The sequence below is a fragment of the Sminthopsis crassicaudata genome, chromosome 3, assembly GCF_048593235.1.
Source record: "Sminthopsis crassicaudata isolate SCR6 chromosome 3, ASM4859323v1, whole genome shotgun sequence".
NCBI classification, from domain to species: domain Eukaryota; kingdom Metazoa; phylum Chordata; class Mammalia; order Dasyuromorphia; family Dasyuridae; genus Sminthopsis; species Sminthopsis crassicaudata.
The window spans coordinates 81,504,426-81,527,781 of NC_133619.1; the positions used below are offsets into that span (position 1 = coordinate 81,504,426).

General features: G+C 33.6%; 1 protein-coding gene across 3 annotated transcripts in view; it reads right to left on the reverse strand.

The window, feature by feature from the left end:
* Positions 1 to 23,356, reverse strand: part of BMPR2 (bone morphogenetic protein receptor type 2) — a 211,141-nt gene that overhangs the window by 71,673 nt on the left and 116,112 nt on the right. For all 3 annotated transcript variants that reach the window (XM_074299020.1, XM_074299019.1, XM_074299018.1), the window contains exons 2-3: positions 10,597 to 10,767; positions 10,183 to 10,353 (exon numbers count right to left, since the gene is read on the reverse strand). In XM_074299020.1, the coding sequence (XP_074155121.1) occupies positions 10,183 to 10,353; positions 10,597 to 10,767 (342 nt within the window). The remainder of the gene's footprint in view (positions 1 to 10,182; positions 10,354 to 10,596; positions 10,768 to 23,356) is intronic.

The window sequence follows — 23,356 nt, forward strand, 5'->3', positions numbered from 1 at the left end:
TTTGAAACAATCATTACTTTTTTAGGGGAAAAAATGTCATGTTCCCCAAGGATATAAACCAACCATTTATGATGTACAAAAATATTTAACAATAATTTTAAAGGCCACCTTACTCTTTAAATCTTTTTCAACTCTAATTTTTCCAAGAACCACTTTACCTCATCTTCAATTTATCCTATTCTGTGCCTATAGATTTAACTTTTAATTCCATTATCTTTAAAATCTCACAAAAAGATGCCAAACTTTCCCAGAGGATGCACTCTATTCTCATGTACATTGCTCTCATTTTGTCTTCTAATTGCTTCCTACTCCTATAATTTCCCTCAATTTCCAAATATGCTCCATTTTATCTGTCCATCCTAATTATCTTCTTATATCTCTCTTCCTATCATGGCCTGAAGTGTTTGAAAAGGCCATCCACAATCAATGCCTCTACTTCTTTTATTTCCTTAACTTTTTGTAATCTGGCAAATTTACCTCACCATTCAACCGAAACTATTCTCACCAAAATTACCAACAATCTCTTAAATTACAAATCTAATGGTCTTTTCTCAATCTTGTAGCCCTTGACACTGTCAATAATATTTTTCTTGATATCCTCTTCTCTCTAGGTTTTTATGATGCTACTTATTGTTCTAGTCCTATGTCTATGACACCATAGCCTATTCTACTAGATGTTCATCTAGGTCATGCTCACTAAAAGTGGATCCCCCAAGGTTCTGTCCTACACTGTTTTCCTTTCTCCCTCTACATGGCTTCATTTGATGACTTCATTAGCTAAAAATAGATTCAATTATTATCTCTATGTTTATGATTTCTAGATTTCCTTACTCAGTCTTAATATGTCATCTGATCTTTAATCTTTCATTTCCAATTGCCTTGCTCAATAGACATCTTAAACTCAACATGCTCAAAACGTGCTTCTAAACCCTCTCCTCTTCCCAATTTTCCTGTTACCATTAAAGGCACTACCATCTTCTCAGTCACCTAAGCTCACAACCTAAATGGCATCCTTATTCTCCTGTATGGGGTTACTGCTTTAAGTCAAATTCTTATTTTGTATTTGAAGAGAATTTACTGCATTTCCTACAAATGTACCAGTCTGCAAAATCTTTGATGTTGAATATTCCTTTGAAACACTCCTTTCCCCCCAATTTCTTTTAAAAACAAAATTTAAGTCTTCATAAAATTAACAACAGGGAAAAGGTTGTACTTTTTGACAGTAAGAACACTGTAAAGCCCTAACATAAAGAGCCTTAACTAAAGGAAAGAAGTTCCATATCTATGCCAGTGCAAATAAAAAAATAAAATAAGGGAAGCCATTTCTTTTGTTCCCTGGTGAAATGTGAAAAGTTTTGTTACTATAGCAACATAACAATTCATATTCTACAATATATAATGCTATTATCAAATGTTGCTATCTCTTAATACTCTAATTATTGGTTTCTTTATGGAAGATACTTTCCCTAAACACAGCTCAATTCAATTCTAATCTCATTCATTTATTCATTCATTTGTTCAACAAACATTGACTTAATGTCTAACAAGTATGGAAAAATATTAGTGGATGATAAAAGTATAGCATATATGTGAAATTCTTCTACGTGGCTGGAAGCTGCACTAAGAGATATCTACTATGGCAATATATGCATCATTCCTCAAGTTGATGCTATACATACTTTAATGCTTAGAAGAAGTCATGATAGGAACACAGACCCACATATTTTAAAACTATATAATTTCATGACTTTTCTGAATACTTGGTAGTGTCATAGACACAAGTAATTAATTGAATTGAATGATATGCATGAAAAGCAGAATCACAGTGGGCTAGAGAATCATAATACCAGGACTTTTAGTCATACTTTTATTTTAAGCACAGGAAAATGTCTTTGCAACATTCAACCTATTGTTTTATATGTTGGTTATAGGAAGCTAATAAATATAAAAAAAAATCAATACAATGAATATTCCAGTCTACAAAACAGTAGTTTTCAAGCTTGTTTGGTTCATAAAATAGCTCAATGAGCAGCATAAAAAATTTTGGGTATTTCCAAGTATTATACAATCTGCTGGCTTTTTATACAAGTACTCACATTCAAATGTGCCCCTTCCTTCCCTTACCCAGTAAGAATTTCTTCATAACAAAGTGAAAAAATAACAATTTAGTAAAACACACAGATTGTGTTTGAGAGACATCCATATCTGTAGTATCCCATTTTCTTCAATGAACATAGGAGGGAGGTGTATTTTCTAAGATATTCTCTAAAGTCAAGATTGGAATCTTTTATTTTTCTTAAAGCTATGATAGGAATATAAGTTCCTATTAGATTAGGATGATTTTAAGTGGGGATCTTGAAATGGAAATACACACATCATCTTTGAATAAGCCTATCTAAATTAAGAGAATAAATTCATAACTTTATAAAAGTTAATAACTGGGTGATGATATTTAATCCTAGAAACCCAAAGGACAGCCATTAAAGGGCAGAGGACTTCTAAACTGTGATGGTGAAGAACTGACAAAGTATCCAACACTAATGAAACTATTTTGTAGCTCTGTCTTCTCATTTTTTTTTTGTTTCTAGCATGATTTAATGATTTAATTGAAATTACCCATTGATAACTCATATAAAGGAATACCACTGGTTTATTACTTCTGGTGACTCTAGTGGCTAATAGAAACCTAGCTTTTCAGGCCTGAATGTATATACTTTAGTAGCTCTAGCTGAAGAGAACAAAGCTTTAACAGTGTAGAAAGAACAGAGAGAGAGAGCATTTCCCAAAGTGTTAGTGTCCTGGGCAAGGCTGTTATCAGGATGGGTGGCCAGCACTGCTATTCCTAGAATTTGGAAGTTTTTTTGTCTAATGGTGGAAGTTGTTCAAGTAGTAATGATGGGACACTAACCTTGAGATTATGGGCAAGTTCTGGGACACTAATACATTGCTGGTGGAGTTGTGAAAGAATCCAGCCATTCTGGAGAGCAACTTGGAACTATGCCCAAAAAGTTATCAAACTGTGCATACCCTTTGACCCAGCATTGCTGCTATTGGGCTTATATCCCAAAGAAATACTGAGGAGGGGAAAGGGACCTGTATGTGCCAAAATGTTTGTGGCAGCTCTTTTCGTAGTGGCTAGAAATTGGAAGATGAATGGATGTCCATCAATTGGAGAATGGTTGGGTAAATTGTGGTATATGAAGGTTATGGAATATTATTGCTCTGTAAGAAATGACCAGCAGGAGGAATACAGAGAGGCTTGGAGAGACTTACATAAACTGTTGCTGAGTGAAATGAACAGAACCAGAAGATCGCTGTACACTTCAATGCTGTATGAGGATGTATTCTGATGGAAGTGGATATCTTCAACATAAAGAAGATCCAACTCACTTCCAGTTGATCAATGATGGACAGAAACACTACACCCAGAGAAGGAACACTGGGAAGTGAATGTAAATTGTTAGCACTACTGTCTATCTACCCAGGTTACTTACACCTTCGGAATCTAATACTTAATTTGCAACAAGAAAATGGTATTTACACACATATATCTAGATTATATTGTAACATATGTAAAATGTATGGGATTGCCTGTCATCAAGGGGAGGGAGTAGAGCGAGGGAGGGGATAATTTGGAAAAATGAATACAAGGGTTAATATTATAAAAAAATTACTCATGCATATATACTGTGAAAAAAATTATAAATAAATAAAGTGCTATTAAAAAAAGAGAGAGAGATAGATTATGGGCAAGTCACTTAAGCTCCATAAGCCTCAGTTTCTTAGTCTCTAAAATATGGATAACAGTATTTATTTCAGAGTTGTGATAACATGGGGGGTTCTTTGCAAACTTTAAAGTGTTACATAATATTATTGTTGGGGTTTTTTTTTTTCCTGAGGCAATTGGGGTTAAGTGACTTGCCTAGGATCACATAGCTAGGAAGTGTTAAGTGTCTGAGACCAGATCTGAACTCAGGTCCTCCTGACATCAAGGCTGGTACTCTATCCATTGTGCCATCTAGCTGCTCCCATAATATTATTGCTAATATTTCCCACAAAGGTTGCTATTCTCAATGCTGACTGCAAGGGCTGGACTAGAAACACAACCAGTGGCCTGTGGTAGAGAAGGAAAATCTTGAGACTCCTGGGCTCTGGGTCATGGTCCATCTCTACTACAACAAAATGGCCATTCTTCTGTATAGATGACTATTTCTCTTAATAGTTTTCTATTATATTCACTCAGTATTCTTTTTACTCTATATTTATAATATTTGCTATTATTTAAATTAAAGTGATCCCTTAGTTGGTGTGACAAAGCAAAATACTAATAATTTTACTAATAAAGATAAAAACAGGTAGATTATTCAGTAAATAGAATATCAGCCCTGGAGTCAGGAAGACCTGAGTTCAAATCAAGTCTCAGATACTTTACACTTATTATCTGTGTGACTCTGGGCAAATCATTTAAGCCCTATTGCCTTGCCACTCCTCCCTCCTCCCACTCACTGCCCTGCTACTAATAGATGATTTCAGTTTGTGACACTTAAGTGCCAAGTGTTTATTTGAAATATTCAATCCAAGAAACATTAAGCACAGTGTTCTCAATACTCTGGATATTTAAAATGAAAAAAAATATAACCTGCATACTTCAGGAATTTATTATCATACATATGTATACATTCATGAATTTAGCTGGCTGTAATAAAGTATATAATCTAATATGGAAATAGCTTAAGACAATGAGTTGATGAGAAGCAAATTTAATAAATTATATTTATCTTCGCATTTCTTTCCAAAACTAGACAAAGTAGAAAAAAATGAGAAGGTAAATTGCAAAAAGAAAAGGCAGTAGAGTATTCTAAAAACAGTTTGTATCAACTCAAAAATAAGCCCATAAGAATTAAAAATAATAACACTGAATACTCATCAATTACTCCTTCTTAAATATTATGTTTAAATCTCTATTGTATTTGATTTTAAATGTTTAGTCTTATATGCATTTTATTCATTATCAAATGTTCTCGAAATGATTCACTTGGCAAAACAAGTAGAATATTCATTGCTTTCTGTTGGTTTGACTATTTCTTGATTTGAAAAGATTCAGGAAACATCTTTGTCATGTTCCTCATCTGCTACTCCAAAGGAAAAGCAATAAAGGTTTGGGTAACAACCCTTCCTTCAATTGAAGGAAGGCAGAACAGGCAGGCTTGCAGTTGTAACAAACAAGCAGCAGCACAAAGAACATTCTTCTCTTACAGGGAAAAAAAAAAAAAGGATAAAATGTTCCTACCATTTGAAGAGACCAGGGGGCTTCATTTAATGCAATTCTTTTCTAAAAAAAGAAGTACTAAGAGAGAAAATGAAAGTTTCTCAAACTCACACATTACTTTTTAGATGCATCTGATCCCATGCTGATCCTATGATCCTATGCTTCAGGAAAATGAGTTTTTCCTAAAAGTCACTTTGAAAAGTGATTAAAATAGCTTTTTAAAAATCTGCTACCAACGCTACCACCAAAACCATGCTTCTTTGATTATAACTATAGGGTCTCTTGAGGTGCAAGTAAATTATAGCTCCTATATTCAGTTGAAAATAATAATAATACATATTGCTTCAAGGCTCACTAAATTGTAGCCATATCGCTAAATGGATAGTGCTGGGCCTGGAGTCAGGAAGCTGAGTTCAAATTCAGCCTTTGATACTTACTATGTGACCCTGGACAAGTCCCCACCTTTGAGGTTTGCCTTCATCCAGTGGAGAAAGAAATGGCAAACCATTCTCATCTCTTTTCCAAGAAAACCCCATGGACAGTATTGGTGTGTTATGGCCCACAGGCTCACAAAGAGTCAGATGTGACTGAACAACCAGTTTAACAATTAAAAATGGAGAGGACACACAGTTTAGAATTTGTGGGAAAAAGGCCTGGAGATTAGAGATGGACCGCAGATCAGCAATGTGATGTGAAAGATATATCTGATGTTATTTCAAGTTCCATCCTCTCTTGTCAAGTGGAATCAATGTATTTTTCCTTCCCACAAGAACCTTTCTTTCTTATCTGAAGAGAGCTACAACCAATCAACAATCATTTAATATCTACATAGAACTAGGCTCTATTTTAAGGGGCTGAAGATATAAAGGCAAAAAAAAAAAACTGTTACATTCCATCATGGGAAACATCATCATATCCGAAAATGAGAAGATGCGCACTCAGGGATATGCTGGAGCCAGTTTAAATCAACTAGAAAAAGCTGATTACTAAATTTTCTGTTTAAGCATTTAGACCCCAGAATTTGGCAAACACTACAAATCAGAGCAACATCAGTACAGCACCAGGTGCCACTGGCAAAAGGAACCTGAGACAGTACTCCTTCCACCTTAGGTGCAGAGTTCAAATTTTTTAAAAAGGCCAAAAAAGATGAGCATTAAAACTTTTATGCAGAGCAGCTAAGTACAGTGGGTAGACTACTGCACCTGAAATCAGGAAGACTCCTCTCTCTGAATTCAAATCTGGCCTTGGACACTTACTAGCTGTGTCATCCTGAGCAAGTCACTTAACTCTGTTTTCCTCACCTGTAAAATGAGAATGGTGAAGGGAATGGCAAACCACTCAATATCTGTCACAGAAACAATGAAAAAAATGACTAAACAATAAATCAGTGTTATTATCTTCTCATTAGCCACTTTTCATAATCATTGACTTGTTTGAATATATCAGGATTAAGTTGTTTTAACTATATGCTCTATTATTTCCTTTTATTTACACCAACTTCCACTCATATCTAACTTATACTGACTTTGATCTTTCCTCTAACAAATCAGTAGTCTGACTTGCACACAAAACAGTTAATTGAGAAATGGATCCAACATGAGTAACAAGTGTTTTCTTCTGTTAAAGTAGACTCAATTTGTGTATGTGTGTGTGTGAGAGAGATAGAGTCAGACAGAGACAGAGACAGAAAGAAAAAGAGATGTTATTTAATGTATGCCAAGTCAAATTCCTAATTCTTTTTGTAAAGAAAGCATGAGTAGAAGCTTGAGGCTTCTATATGTTCTACAAATCTTTCTTTCTTTATTCCTAACCCATGTTTTCACCTATATTTCTCATTAGCCTCACTTCTTCCTACCTTTACAGTGAAGTTACCAAATATCAAAGCATATGTTGATTTGCTTTGGAGGATTTTATTTAGTTCTTTGTAGTAATTAAGAGATACTATTGGTACATAAAGTGCAGTTACTTTAATGGTGTTCTTTTATCAAATATTTATTATAAGCTCTTTAAAAAAGATGTGACCATAACACCATATACCAAGATAAGATCAAAATGGGTCCATGATTTAGGCATAAAGAATGAGCTTATAAATAGATTAGAGGAACAGAGGATAGTCGACCTCTCAGACCTGTGGAGGGGGAAGGAATTTATGACTAGAGAAGAACTAGAGATCATTATTGATCACAAAATAGAAGATTTTGATTACATCAAACTAAAAAGTTTCTGTACAAACAATACTAATTCAAACAAGATTAGAAGGGAAGTAACAAACTGGGAAAATATTTTTATAGTTAAAGATTCTGATAAAAGTCTCATTTCCAAAATATATAGAGAATTGATCCTAATTTATAAGAAATCAAACCACTCTCCAATTGATAAATGGTCAAAGGATATGAACAGACAATTCTCAGATAATGAAATTAAAACTATATCCACTCATATGAAAGAGTGTTCCGGATCACTACTGATCAGAGAAATGCAAATTAAGACAACTCTGAGATATCATTACACACCTATCAGATTGGCTAAGATAACAGGAACAAATAATGATGAATGTTGGAGGGGATATGGGAAAACTGGGACACTGATACATTGTTGGTGGAGTTGTGAAAGAATCCAGCCATTCTGGAGAGCAATCTGGAACTATGCCCCAAAAGTTATCAAACTGTGCATACCCTTTGATCCAGCATTGCTGCTATTGGGCTTATATCCCAAAAAATACTAAAGAAGGGAAAGGGACCTGTATGTGCCAAAATGCTTGTGGCAGCTCTTTTCGTAGTGGCTAGAAACTGGAAGATGAATGGATGTCCATCAATTGGAGAATGGTTGGGTAAATTATGGTATATGAAGGTTATGGAATATTATTGTTCTGTAAGAAATGACCAGCAGGATGAATTCAGAAAGGCTTGGAGAGACTTGCATGAACTGATGCTGAGTGAAATGAACAGAACCAGAAGATCACTATACACTTCAACAACACTGTATGAAGATGTATGCTGATGGAAGTGGATATCTTCAACATAAAGAAGATACAACTCACTTCCAGCTGATCAATGAGGGACAGAAACAACTATACCCAGAGAAGGAACATTGGGAAATGAATGTAAAATATTAGCACTACTGTCTATCTACCCAGGTTACTTATACCTTCGGAATCCAATACTTAACTTGTAACAAGAAAATTGGATTTACACACATATATAGTAACTAGGTTATACTGTAACACATGTAAAATGTATGAGATTGCCTGTCATCTAAGGGAGGGAGTAGAGGGAGGGAGGGGGAAATCCGGAAAAATGAATACAAGGGATAATGTTATAAAAAAAATTACTCATGCATATATACTGTCAAAAATGTATAATTATAAAATTAATTTAAAAAAATAAAGTTCCTACTACTCCCCCTAGTTCTGGGGACAAGTTAAAAAAAAAAAAAAAAAAGAAGTGACCAAATGTCTCATGAAATAATATTTCTTGTTGTCTTTGGGCAATGGATACTCAAGGGGGAAGTGATGGGTTCTTTGTTAGTAATGTTTTAAAAGGACAAGAGTATCTATATGTGAAAGTGCTTTGAAAACTATGTGAAACACTACTAAAAATATTCTGATCAAGAAGATCAAAGGACGATGCATATTCTTGGCTCTAGAGGGCAGAAGTAGGAATGATTTGAAAACTTCAGAAAGGCAAATTTAAGCATAAGACTAAGCATAAAAAACTTCCTAATAATAAAAGCTGTCCAAAATCAACATAGGCTTTTTCAAGAGTCATGATTCCCTTTCACTAAAAGTCTTTTGGCAAGGAGTTATTTTCTCTTTCCTTCACCCATCTTGTGAAATAACCTGTCAATTCTTTGACAATTGTGCCATTTCTAACTTCTAACTTCTCTCTGCATTTGGTCTAGTATGACTGTGTTACCTGTCTTTGATCTTATCAGTGATATTTCTACTTCCTCTATAAGTAATTGGGCTGTTATGTTAAAATCTTAGGCTCCTGTTATTGATGGTAGAAGACAAGTGATCATTTTCCAGGTGTGATCTTCAGTATGAATTGGATTAGATAGATGGTCGATCTAAAGCCTCAAGCCTGAATTAACTCAGTACTAAATTACATCCTATTTTAAGTAATTCTTTCCTAAATAGTTGCTCAACATAAGCAATACTAACAAATATTTATTTTACACAGTATTTGACAAGTAAATATAAACACAATGATTTTAGGAGGGGTAATGAAGTAGGGGGAATCACAAAAAGCTCTCTATAGAACGTAGTAAGCATTATTTTTTGTTTTTAAAACTTTGAGTTCCAGATTCTCTTAATTACTTCATCGCCACCCTATCCCCACTGAGAAAGCACCTGTGAAGATATACAAAACATTTCCATAAAATACATTTTTGCATCAATTTTTAAAACAGAGGGCGAGATGAGGCTGACTGGGGCACTGGAAAATAATACCCAATATCTACAAAAATCCATGGAAGAAATAATAAACAGAATCAATTCAGATGATCAAATAATAATAATATATCTAAAATTGAAGAACAAGCCTAGAAAGCAATGTAATTGAAAAGATAGAGTAACTAATGGATCACATGGACTCTCACTATATAATTGCTTTCTCTTTTTCCAAATTGTATACTTCTCTAATGATAGTCATTAAAATATTTCCTTTGCACAATTTCTGATTTATAATATATTGCAGCTTGTTGACGCCCCGTATGCATTTCTCTGACTTTGCTTTGTTCTAGTAGGATTCTAAACTCCTCTCTTATTTCTGATTGAAGAGAAAATAATTTGTCTAAAAAATTTAAACTTCATTTAAATTAACATGTACCTCTTCATAATAATAAAAAAGAGCCATTGTAAATTTATCTAGGAAAAAATAAACTGATAATGTTGGCTTCAAGTTTTAACTTACTCAAAGGTGTGGTGTCAGGAGGTGGAAAGTTCTCAGTGAAGTTGACATTACATAAGTCTGTTCTGCAACAACAAAAACGGTATGTTCCATTCTGAATAGAGGGAGGGGTGGTTGTTACAACACATTCTTCAAAGTGACACTCTTCAGGGTCTCCAATGTGAGACCAACATCCTATAAAACAACATTTATATAAAGTAAATTAGGATAAGAGTCACACTTTCCAAATTTAGTTTTCATATATACATTTATATTCATTTGTATTCACTTATTTTTCCTAAAGAGGATTTAAATTTAGCTTTGCATTTTAAAATTTAGCTTTGCACTTTTCTTTTCTGCAACCAAATTAAAATAAATAATTTGTAAACAATTACCAGATAAGCAAAATCAATTTAGGTCAGAAAAAGTATGACTTACCTTGTTTCACAAGATTTATGTCCCCTTTGGATTTTTCCCAAAGTCCATAGCAGGTGCTACCCTTTGAACATAAAACAGTGCCATTTTCATGGGATATACGACTCTCTCCAATCCCTGGATCTTGCTGATATGGATCTTTAAATGCACATAACCGTTCTTGATTCTGGGAAGCTTAAAAAAAGAAAAAGAAATAAAGGAATCAATGAAAAAATAAAATTCATAGTTTTTTTTCCATCAAAAAACATATTGAGCTATATGTATTTCACTTTTCTGTTCCCAACACTAAAAGACAATTGTAATAACTACTGTTCCTTCATTTTGTAATCTCACAATTAACTTGTAATCTTGTAACATTTGTAATCTTACAAATAACTTTCAAGACAATTTGAGAAAAGCAATTATTCATGACCAAAGAATAATGTATCTTTAACATAATAAAGCTGTTATCAGGAAAATAGAAAACACTAAGCTTATTGTCTACTTTGGGTGAGATTGTAGTGTCAGTTTGCACATATATATGTCCCAAACTGTAAAGGGCTGAAACTCTGAGTTGATGCACTGAGGTCAGACAACCAAGCACTTAAGGCTAATTACCAATTGGACAATACTCTATTAGCATATGCTTGGAAAATGGCCCTTCCCACTATTTTGTGCTGGTTCAATCTTTTGGTGTATACAGAGAATTGTAGGAGGGACTAGGGGGTGGAGTAAAACAAGCTAGAGTCACTTTGGTGGTAGAAGAGGAAAAGGAAGGTATCGGAGATCCTGTGTCCATTCCAATTCACTTTTACCCCTAAAGACCAAGAATAAAGACAAAGGACTTTTGCTTATTCTGACTCCAGCTGATTCTAGGGCATCCAGGATGCTAACTTGGCCTTCACACCAAACTAGAAAGAAAATATTTTCCCAATGTTTGAGGAAAACCAATGTTGAGATCTTACCAATTTTCAAAGAGATATAACTATTAGTAAATGTATTATTTCTCCCCAAAAAAGATAACTTTCACATCCTCTGGTATTTATGACACATGTCACATAAATTAGAATAATAACAATAATAATAAGTTACAATCCTTAGATAAATCTAGATAAATGAATAAGCAGAAAATTCTATAGTACTTCATCTTTGTATAACAGAATTTTATATATCAGGATTTAATATAATTAATAAAATCAATGCATGTCTTTTTATTTATTTATTTATTTTATTAAAGAAACAAAGAATAGTACACTACCAAGAAAAGATCAATAGTCACAAATACCAAGCTTGAAGCACCATAATTTAAATGAACCAGTACCATTTTCTCACATACAACTTTGCTTTACTGAATCTGATACAATTACTACCAAATAATGAATAAATCTTAGTTGACTATATGCTCAACACTATACTTAGTTTCATAGAAGACATGAAGGTAAACAAAAGATACATCTCCTGATTCCCTAGGAGAAAGCCCAATTAACTGGACAAGAAAACTTTCTTAGACTTACATGAAGCGAGCAGAAACAGAAAAACAGTGTACACAATAAGAGCAAGATTATATGATGATCAACTATGACAGACTGAGCTTTTTTCAGCAATACATTGATCTAAGACAATTCCAATAGACTTGGTATGGAAAATGAAATATGCATCCAAAGAGAGAACTATGGAAACCGAATATGGGTCAAAGCACACTATTTTTAATTTTTTTGGTTTGCTTTTTCTTTCTCATGGTTTTCCCCTTTTGTTCTGATTTTTCTTTCACAAAATGACTAATATAGAAATATGTTTTGCAAATATATCCCATATCAGATTGTTTGCTATCCTGGGGAAAGTAAAGTAAGAGAGGGAAGGAAGAAAAAAAAATTTGGAATTCAAAATCTTACAAAAATGAATGTTGCAAACTACCTTTACATATAATTGGAAAAATAAACTATTGAATTAAGAAAGAGGGAGGGGAGGGAAGAAGAGAGGAAAAAAGAAAGCTTTCCTGTTGGAAAGAGACTATACTCTTTGGACAATACTATAAGAGCAAATGTTTATAAAGTGTGTTAAGGTTTGCAATGAATTTCACATACATTAGTTTATTTGATCCTCACAAGACCAATGTGAGCTTAGTACTACTATTATCTTCATTGTGTATATGAGGAAACAAACTGAGAAGTTAAGTGACTTGTCCAGAGTCAGAAGGCTAGTGGTATTTGAATCAGTCTTCCTAATTCTAAGTCTAATATTCTAGCCATGACAATTTTTTTAAAATTACATTTTATTTTTTTTAAGGAGCAAAAATCCTTTTCTTTCTCTTTTCCATTCTATCAATGGAGAAAATAAGAAAAAATAAATCACTCACAAAATATGTTTAGTCAAGCAAGATATATAACCATATGCTCTTCAAAAAAATATATATATATACAATAAATAGGTACACTGAGTCTTTTAATTCTCTATCAAGGGCCATCTCCAGTAGTCCTGATCTATATCTGGACAGATGGCTCTGGAAGGGAAAGTGAGGCAGGTGACCTTGAACAGCCCTCCCTCCTTTAAATTAAATTTGCTTGCATGTCATGGCATTACCTTCCTGATGTCATGGTCCTCTTCAAAAAAGGACAAACCACAACAGCTGTTTAGTCATTACATCAATTCAAGTTCCTAAGTCTAAGCTGTAAATTGGTGTTTTGTTTTGTTTTTTGTTAAGGTGAAACTAATTCTTTCCAAGAATTTTAAGCATTCTTTTTAAAAAAATTATTTTCTCCAGTTAAGATATAAAAACAACTTTCTTTTTAAAAAATATATCACTTTGGAATTGTGAATATATCCAGCCATTCTGGAGAGCAATTTGGAACTATGCTCAAAGAGTTATCAAACTGTGCATACTCTTTGATCCAGCAATGTTACTACTGGGCTTATATCCCAAAGAGATTTTAAAGAAGGGAAAGGGACCTGTATGTGCAAGAATGTTTGTGGCAGCCCTCTTTGTAGTGGTCAGAAACTGGAAACTGAGTGGATGCCCATCAATTGGAGAATGGCAGAATAAATTGTGGTATATGAATATTATGGAATATTATTGCTCTGTAAGAAATGACCAACAGGATGATTTCAGAAAGGCCTGGAGAGATTTAACATGAACTGATGCTGAGTGAAATGAACAGGACCAGGAGATCATTATATACTTCAATAATAATACTATATGATGATCAATTCTGATGGATGAGACTCTCTCCAACAATGAGATGAACCAAATCAGTTTCAATAGAGCAGTAATGAACTGAACTAGCTACACCCAGCGAAAGAACTCGGGGAGATGACTATGAACCACTTCACAGAATTTTTGATTTCCCTCACAGACTAATTATACACTGTTTCAAAGTCCGATTCTTTTTGTGCAGCAAAATAACTGTTTGGACATGTATACATATATTGTATTTAACTTATATTTTAACATATTTAACATGTATAGGTCAACCTGCCATCTTGGGAAAGGGATAGAGGGAAGGAGGGGAAAAGTTGGAACAAAAGGTTTTGCAATTGTCAATGCTGAAAAATAATCTATGCATAAATTTTTTAAAAATAAAATAAATATCAAAAAAAGAAGAGAGGAAGGAGAGATTTTAGAATTCAAAATTCTTTAAATGTTAAAAATTGTTTTAAAATGTAATTTGAAAAAAATAAAATATTAAAAATTTTCAAAAAAATGAAAAAAATATATATCACCTTGTGAAACATGTTAGAAGAAAAAAATCAGAAAAGGGAAAAGCCATGAGAGGGGGGAAAAAAAAAAGAAAAAGAAAAAAAGTGAACATAATATGTGTTGATTTACATTCAATAAATAGTTCTGTTTCTGGAAACAGCTGGCACTTTCTATCCAAAGTTTATAGGGATTGCTTTGGGCATTGAGAAGATGTTATAAGTTTTTACAACATTGTTGTCACTGTACAAATTATTCTTCTAGTTTTGCTCATTTCATTCTGCATTAGTTCATACAAATTCTTCCAGTTTATTTTGAAACTATCCCTTTCAACATTTCTTATGGCATAATTATATCCAGTAACATTAATATAAAATAAAATTTAAAAAATAAAAAAAATTCAGCTTTTTTCCAATTAGTTCAAATTCCCTCAATTTCCAATTTTTTATCCCTGCAAAAGGAGATATGAATATTTTTGTATGTTCTTAGAGTCTATTTTATATAGGACTAATCCTTTCTTCATTCTACCCTCCTCCTAATTCCCCATTCTTCCTTTTCTCTTTTTTATCCTATTTTCCTATTGAATAAAATATTTCTTTACTGAACTCTACATGTATGTGTTTGTATGTGAATGTTTATTCTTACCTTCTTTGCAGTTCAAAAGCGAGAGTAATGCTTAAATGTCAACCAGTCTTTTCTTATCTCTTCCTCCTTATTTATATATTCTACTTGTATGTACCAATTATATGAGATAATTTTTCCTACAGTTCTTTTTTCCCTTAATGTACTCCCCCTTCCTTCCTTTCCATTCTTCAAGATTATCACAACAGAACAGAACCACTCCCAAGTCTTCTATCTAATTATAGACAACCTCTATGATCCCTGATGAAGGTAAAGATTCAGAAGAGATAAGTGCATCAGCTCCTATATAAGAATGAAATCAGTTTATCCTTGTTTAGTATCTCATGATTGTTTATATTTATCTTTTTATGACTCCTGCATTTATCCTTCACAGTTTCTATGAAGCTTTTTTCTTTTTATCAAGAATGCTCAACAATTTGGAACTGTGCCCAAAAAGCTATCAAACTGTGCATACCCTTTGATCCAGAAGTGCTTCTACTGGGTCTATATCCCAAAGAGATCTTAAAGGAAGGAAAGGGACCCACGTGTGCAAAAACGTTTGTGGCAGCCCTTTTTGTAGTGATTAGGAATTGGAAACTGAGTGGATGCTCATCAATTGGAGAATGGCTAAATAAGTTCTGGTATATGAATGTTATGGAAAATTAATTGTTTTTTAAGAAACGACCACAAGGATGATTTCAGAGAGGCATGGAGAGATTTACGTGAGCTGATGCTAAGGGAAGTGGGTAGAGCCAGGAGATCATTGTACATGGCAACAGCAAGATTATGAGATGATTAACTGTGTTGAACTTAGCTCTTTTCAACAATGAGGTGATTCAGGCCAGTTCCAATAATCTTATGATAGAGAGAGCCATGAAGATCCAGCGAGAAGACTGTTAGAAATGAGTGTGGAACACAACATAGAAGTTTTACTTTTTTTATTGTTGTTTGTTGTCTGTTTTTTCTTTCCCATTTTTCCCTTTTTGATCTGATTTTTCTTATACAGCATGATAAATATGGAAATATGTATTGAAGAACTGCACATGTTTAACCTATATGGATTACTAGCTGTCTAAGGGAAGGAGGTGAGGGGAAAGGAGAAAATTTTAGAACACAAGATTTTACAAGGGTGAATGATGAAAACTATCTTTGCATGTATTTTGAAAATAAAAAGCTATTACTAAAAAAGAAGAAGAAGAATGCTCAAAAGTTCTTTATTTCAATAAAAATACATTCTTCTGACCCCTTCTGGTAGGATTATACTTGGTTTTTCTAAGTAAAGTTATCTTGGGTGTAAGTCTACAAACTTTGCCTTCTGGAATATTTATCTTCCAGATTTTAAAGACATATGTTCCTTTTGAAATATTATATTTCTATTCTTTTTTTTCCCATGCTCTTATTCCTTTATAATACAGGCTGCTAAAGCATATTTGAATTCTGACAGTGTCTCCTTAGTATTCTTTCTGGCTGCTTTGTTAACATTTTACTTTTGACTTAAATGTTCAGCATTTGGGCTATTAAGTTCCTCTGAATTTTCATTTGGGGGCTTCTTTCAGAAGGTGACCAATAGATTTTTTTTTTTCCTATTTCTATTTGGCTCTCTTGTTCTGAGAGATCTGAGCAGTCTTTTTTTTTTTTTTTTTAAAGGTATTATTTTCTTCGTTATTTTTTTTTTTTTTGCCTTTTTGTCAAGCTGTTCATTGTCTTTCCTAGATCTGAGACCTCTTTCTCCCTTGGTGCACTGTTGTTTCTTGAGTTGGCACATTTTATGAGCGACCCAGATCAGATCGAATCCCAATATCCATACATCTTTCTCTCTATCTCTCTATGCTTACCAGAGCAGTAAATGCGATTTTTTGACTTTTTGTCTCTCGGATTTCCTGTCCCAGATTTAGACCTGGTGTTTTTCTAGATCTTTTTGTAGGAGTTTTGGGGGATGGGAGAGAGGTAGAGATTGCTATACTTCTGCCTGCTACTCCAATGCTATGGCCCCACTTCACTAGAATTCTCACTATCAATTAATGAATGGACATTTATTTATCCAAAAGTCTCATATAAAACTCGGGAGGAGGGGGTCTAGAACTGTAATTTTCTAAGTATAGGTTAACTTTCAAAATGTGGAATAGTAGAATGTCTGCTCTTTTTAGAGTAAGAAGTCTTAGGTTTGAGTTCCACAAGTATCACTTACTATTGTTGACTAACACCTATAAGTATTAATTTTCTTATATGCAAACAAGATTGAACTATGTACATCCCTTAATGCTCCATTTCCAAATTTATGATTCCAAGTTACAGATGTTCACTTTACTTTAGGAAGCTACATTTGAGAAGTTTCCTAAATTGCCCTGATTATACAACTAGCATAAGACCTCCTTAATATTTTTCACATGTGACACAATTCCACAAGTCTATATATTGACTATCCCAGTGCATTCAATGATCTCATTATTCCTAATTTCCTCCTAGATTCAGAATAAGGGTTATCTTTCATAGGATATCTTTCCAGATCATTCCACAACCACAATGAACTAGCATCTTTTGTGCGCATTTATGTAGATACATATATCATACATATATGTATATGTAATTGTCCTCTGTCTAGATAGTAAGCTCAATTAAACTCCTTTGTATACTCAGCACCCAAGTCAGTGTCTGATACATAATAAGTATTTAATAAATTTGATTGACAGGATTGAATGTGAATCACAACAGTTTTTTTCACCTTTTTTGTTGCTGTTTGCTTGCTTTTTTTCCCTTATTTTTTTCTTTTTTGATCTGATTTTTCTTGTGTAGCATTATACATGTGGAAAATATATATGAATTGTACGTGTTTAACATATGGGATAATTTGCTGTCTGAGAGAAGGGGTGGAGGAAGGATGAAAGAAAAAATTTGGAACACAAGGTTTAGTGAGGATGAATACTGAAAACTACCTTTTATTTTTAAAGTACACACTATCGCTTCAAAACAAACAAACAAATAAATTTGACTGATCATTAGGATGCAGGAGTTGACTTATTACAGCGGTTTGAATTATCTGGCTACATTTTAAGAACAGAAAGTTGTATTGTAAAGTAAGTACCCTATTTTGGTAGAGGAGATGACTAAGGATTCCTCACATCAGTGCAATTACAGGTTCATTCCAAAACAACAACAATTAAAAAAAAACAACAAACAAACAAACAAAAAAAAACTTCTTGCTTAGAATTAATTGCTTAGAACAAAGTACATTCAGAAAACATATTCTGAGCCTTAGTTTCTTAATATATTTATCTGAAAATGGATGATCCAACGGGATTAGACATAATTTCAACATGTATTTGGAATCCCTTTGCTAATTATTTCACATGATTTCCTAAAAACTTATGCAATTCAGAAATTAGACATTTTAAACATCACTATTACATAAATTTGTAAAATTCTTTCAAAGAAAATAGGGAGGGGGGGGCAAAGAAAATTGAATACCAGACTGAAAAAAAGACAAAAATGTCAGACCCTTAATGTGAAAGGAAAATTTTATAAGTTCTCTCTTTTTTTCCCAAAATATAATTGGCAGAAACATTAGGATTGACTCATGTATTAACACTATACTTTGTGAATAATTTTACTGTATAAAATGATATAATTACTTATAAGTAAATTACTTTTACTACATTGACCCAAAGAACTAAAGATCACTTATAATACATTAGGGAAGAAAGGACTAAATTAAGCATTTATTAAGTTCTTATTATGTGCCAATACCTGAGCTAAATATTATCTTCATTTATTTTTTTAATATTATTTTATTTTAAACTGGGACAATAATTCACTGTTGGTGGAGTTGTGAATTGATCCAATCATTCAGGAGAGCAATTTGGAAATTATGCTCAAAGGGTTATCAAATTATGCATACTCTTTGATCCAGCAATATACCACCACTAGTTTATAATCCAAAGAGATTTTTAAAAGGGGTGGGGTAGTAACCTACTTGTACAAAAATAGTCACAGCAAATCTTTTTTGTGGTGTCTAAGAATTGGAAATGAGAGGATACCCATCAACTGGGAAATGACTGAACAAGTGATGGTATGAAACTATGATGGAGTATTATTGTGCTATAATAAATGACAAACAGGATGGTTTCAGAAAAACCTGGATTTTTACATGAACTGATATAATGTAAAGTGAATAGAATGAGAAGAATATTGTATACATCAAAAAGCAATAATAATATGTACAATAAAAACTGTGAATGACTTAGCTATTCTCAGCAATATAATGATCTAAGACAATCCCAAAGGACTCATGATGAAATACACTATCTGCCTCCAGAGAAAGTGATGTTAGTCTGAATACAGACTGAATCAGCATACTATTTTTTACCTTCTTTTAAAAAATATTCAAGTCTTCTTGTATAAAATTAATAATATGGAAATGTTTTACATGATTACACATCTATAACAGATTGCTTACCATTTCAAGGAGAGGAAAGAAAAAGAAGGAAAAGGAGAACAGAATTTGGAACTCGAAAAAGTTTTTTTTTAATATTTTAAAATTGTTTTAATGTGTAATTAAGGAAAAAATAAAATATCATTCTAAAAATTATCTTATATATGTTGATCAATTCTGATGGATGTGGCCATCTTCAACAATGAGATGAACCAAATAAATTCCAATAGAGCAATAATGAACTGAACCAGCTACACCCAGCAAAAGAACTCTGGGAGATGACTATGAACCACTACATAGAATTCCTAATCCCTCTATTTTTGTCCGCCTGCATTTTTGATTTCCTTCACAGGCTAATTGTACACTACTTCAAAGTCCGATTCTTTTTGTACAGCAAAACAATTGTTTGGATATGTATACATATATTGTATTTAATTTATACTTTAACATATTTAACATGTATTGGTCAACCTACCATCTGGAGGGGTAGGAAAGGAAGGGGAAAAACTGGAACCAAAGGTTTGACAATTGTTAATGCTGTAAAATTACCCATGCATATATCTGGTAAACAAAAATTATAATTAATAAAAAATTAAAAAAAAAAGATCACCATTTTACAGATGAGGAAACTGAGTGATTTGCCCAGGGTCATTCAGCTAGTATCTGAGAATGGATTTGAACTCGTCTTATTATCTCTATAGATTCTTCACATAAGACACTTTTCTTCTTTCTCTTTTCTCTCTACATTCTCTCACCTACTCATTCACTTTATTAGCTCTCATAGGTTTTAGTCATCATCTCCTGAGCTCCAGTCATGCATCTTCACCCATCTATTAGATATTTTAAACAAATGCCTCATAAACATCCAAAATAACACATCAAAACAAAACTCATTATTTTACCCCAAATTTTACCTTTCTTCCAAACTTCTCTGTTTCTATTCAGGGAAATCACCATGCTTTCAGTTACCTACATTTACAACCTTGATGTTAACCTTTACTCTTTATTCTTCCTTACCCCCCCCCCCCATTTAATGAGTTGCCTTATTCTATCATTTTCCCCTTCATAAAGTTTCTTGAACATGTCTCCTTCTCTAACCACACAGCTACTACCCTTAGTCAAGCCTCATTAACTATCAACTGGACTATTATAATAACCTACTAATTGGTTTCCCTTTCTCATCTACATTCCTTCCTTTCAATCCAACCTCCACACCAGTAGGAGAATGATTTCCCTAAAATGTATGGCTGATATTGTAACTCCTTACTCAATAAAGTCCAATGGCTTCCTCATGCCTTTAGAATCATATATAAGTACCATTTCCTTGTTGGGTTTTGTTTGTTTTTGTTTTTTGCTGAAGCAATTGGGGTTAAGTGACTTGCCCAGGGTCACACAGCTAGGAAGTATTAAGTGTCTGAGACCAAATTTGAATTCAGGTCCTCCTGACCCTGGGCTGGTGCTCTGTCCATTGTGCTACCTAGCTGCCCCATAAAATTTCTCATAACTTGGCCCTAACCTACTTTTCCAACTTCATATCTTAACTCACATCCTGCCCTCTTTCTTCAAGTAATTTCTCACACAAGACACTCAATATCTCATTTCTGTTTCTGTAAAGAAATGAGAGATGGAGGCATCTCAGACTTGCCATAAACTTCCACTCCATCTCTGACTCTTGAAATTCTTAATTTCTTCATAACAGCTTCTCCAAAATATGTGGCATAGAAAAGAAGGAGAGAAATAGAATAAAAGGGCATAAAAGGATGGTAGGATTTAATAAAGGATTTTTAAGGATGGAGAAGACTTGAGCTTGTTTGTAAGCAATAGAGAAGGAACCAGTACATAGGGAATTGAAAATTAGAGAAAGGTAAATAAAGTTGAGGAAACAAATTGCTGAGGATGTGAGGGGAAAGGTTTGAAGCCTTATGTAGAAGGGTTGGCCTTGGCAAATAGAAGAGCCAACTTATCATCTGAGACTGCAGAAAAGGAAAGAATGGAGATGATATCAAGCTTTTCTGAGATGAAGGAAAGGGGAAAGAGAATCTCAAGATGAACATCCTCTATTTTCTCAGTATGATACTCAAATTAAGACCCTCAGAGGGACTAAGGGGCTAAGGGGAAGGGAGAACAGGGAAGTTTGAGGAGGTAAAAGAAAATTTAGAAAGGGGATAGAAAATTAAGGATTGCCTTGAAGGAAGTCCAGTTAAAGAGATAACAATTTGTAGTGGATCTAGTCAGCACAGTTGAGTGACCTCTTCAGTTCAGCAGCATTAAGTGGGATGGAAGGAGGCAGTTGGCAGGAGTGAGCTAGGGGTTAGCATGCATGAACAGTAACAAGACAAGAAAGCAATGGATTTGAAACTAGACAACAATATGATTTAACTGGTTAACTATGGGATCAAAAAATGAGGACAGGAGGAAAGTGTAGTCAGATTAGGGGTAATGGTCTGAGAAAGTACTAAAGGATAAGAGAGATCAAAGGTCAGGAAGAGAACAGAGAATATATAAGTTTAGGAGGAATAAGGAATTAGGAAGGGATGGAATGATAGAAGGCTATGATCAGAGGAATTTTGGAATTTGTTTTTACAGAAGTGGAAGATCTGTGGGTGATGATAAGATCCAGAAGAGGAAAAAGGGAAAAGAAAAGAGAAAAAAAGAAGAAACATCTGTATGTTTTCCAAGTATATTGTGATATGTAATTAAACAAATCATTTGGAAACAAAGCTGGTCTGGGGAAGAAGGAAATTAAAACAAGTTTTAATTTAATCATTTGTGTTTTAAAAAAGACGGGAGATTTTCAGCTTCTAATGCCATTTTCTCTAAACAAGGAGCAGGTATATATGTGTTAGTTCTGCTATAACAATTACTTCCTAAAGTAGCATAACAGGAATTCTTCTATGAGATTTCTTCTTCCAGAAACAATGAAAAATTCTGGAAAGCAATTTGGAATTATGGCCAAAGGACTATCAATCTGTGCATACCTTTGATCCAGCAGTATCTCTACTGCTTCTGTATCCCAAAGAGATCATAAGAGAGGGAAAAGAACCCACATGTGCAAAAATATTTATGGCAGCCATTTTTGTAGTGGCAAGGAACTGGGAACTGGGTGGATGCCCATCAGTTGGGGAATGGCTGAATAAGTCATGATATATGAATGCAATGGAATATTATTGCTCTATAAGAAATGATCAACAGAATAATTTCAGATAGACTTGCAGAGACTTTCATGAACTGATGTTAAGTGAAATGAGAAGAACCTAGAGAACATTATATATAGCAACAACAAGATTATGTGATGATCAAAGGTGATGGACGTGGCTCTTTTCAACAATGATGTGATTCAGGCCAATTCTAATAAATTTGTGATGAAGAGAGTCATTTGCATCCAGGGAGAGGATTATGGGGACTGAATGTGAATCACAACATAGTATTTTTACCTTTTTGTTGTTGATGTTTGGTTGCTTATCTTTTTCTTTTATTCCTTTTTGATATGATTTTTTTTGTGCAGCATGCTAATTGTAGAAATATGTATAGAAGAATTGTATACATTTAATCTATATTAGATTGCTTGCTATTTAGGGGAGGAGAAAGGTGAGGAGAGAGGGAGAAAAATTTGGAACATAAGGTTTATCATGTTGAAAGCTATCTTTGCATGTATTTTGAAAAATAGAAAGCTATCATACTAATAAATTAAATACAAAACCAAAACTAAACAAAAGAAACAAGGAGAATGCAGAAAACTTGCACCAATTCACAATAACTCACAACCCTTTGGTTATATCTTTTCACAAGCAAACTTCAGTCCTTTGTCAAGGTAAAGTATTATCTTTATTGAACATCTTCTGGTAAGGAAGGAGCTATGAAGAGACTGGACTGAAACATACTGCTTCCCCATCACCATGACAACAAGTTGTGGATTTACCTCCCCAGGGTGTGTCCTGGGGTACAGAGCAGGCTGAGGCTCTAGATGCAGCCATAATTATTGCAATATTTATGATTTTTTTTAGCCATTTAACTATAACCATTTTTATTAGGTTCCCATCTTT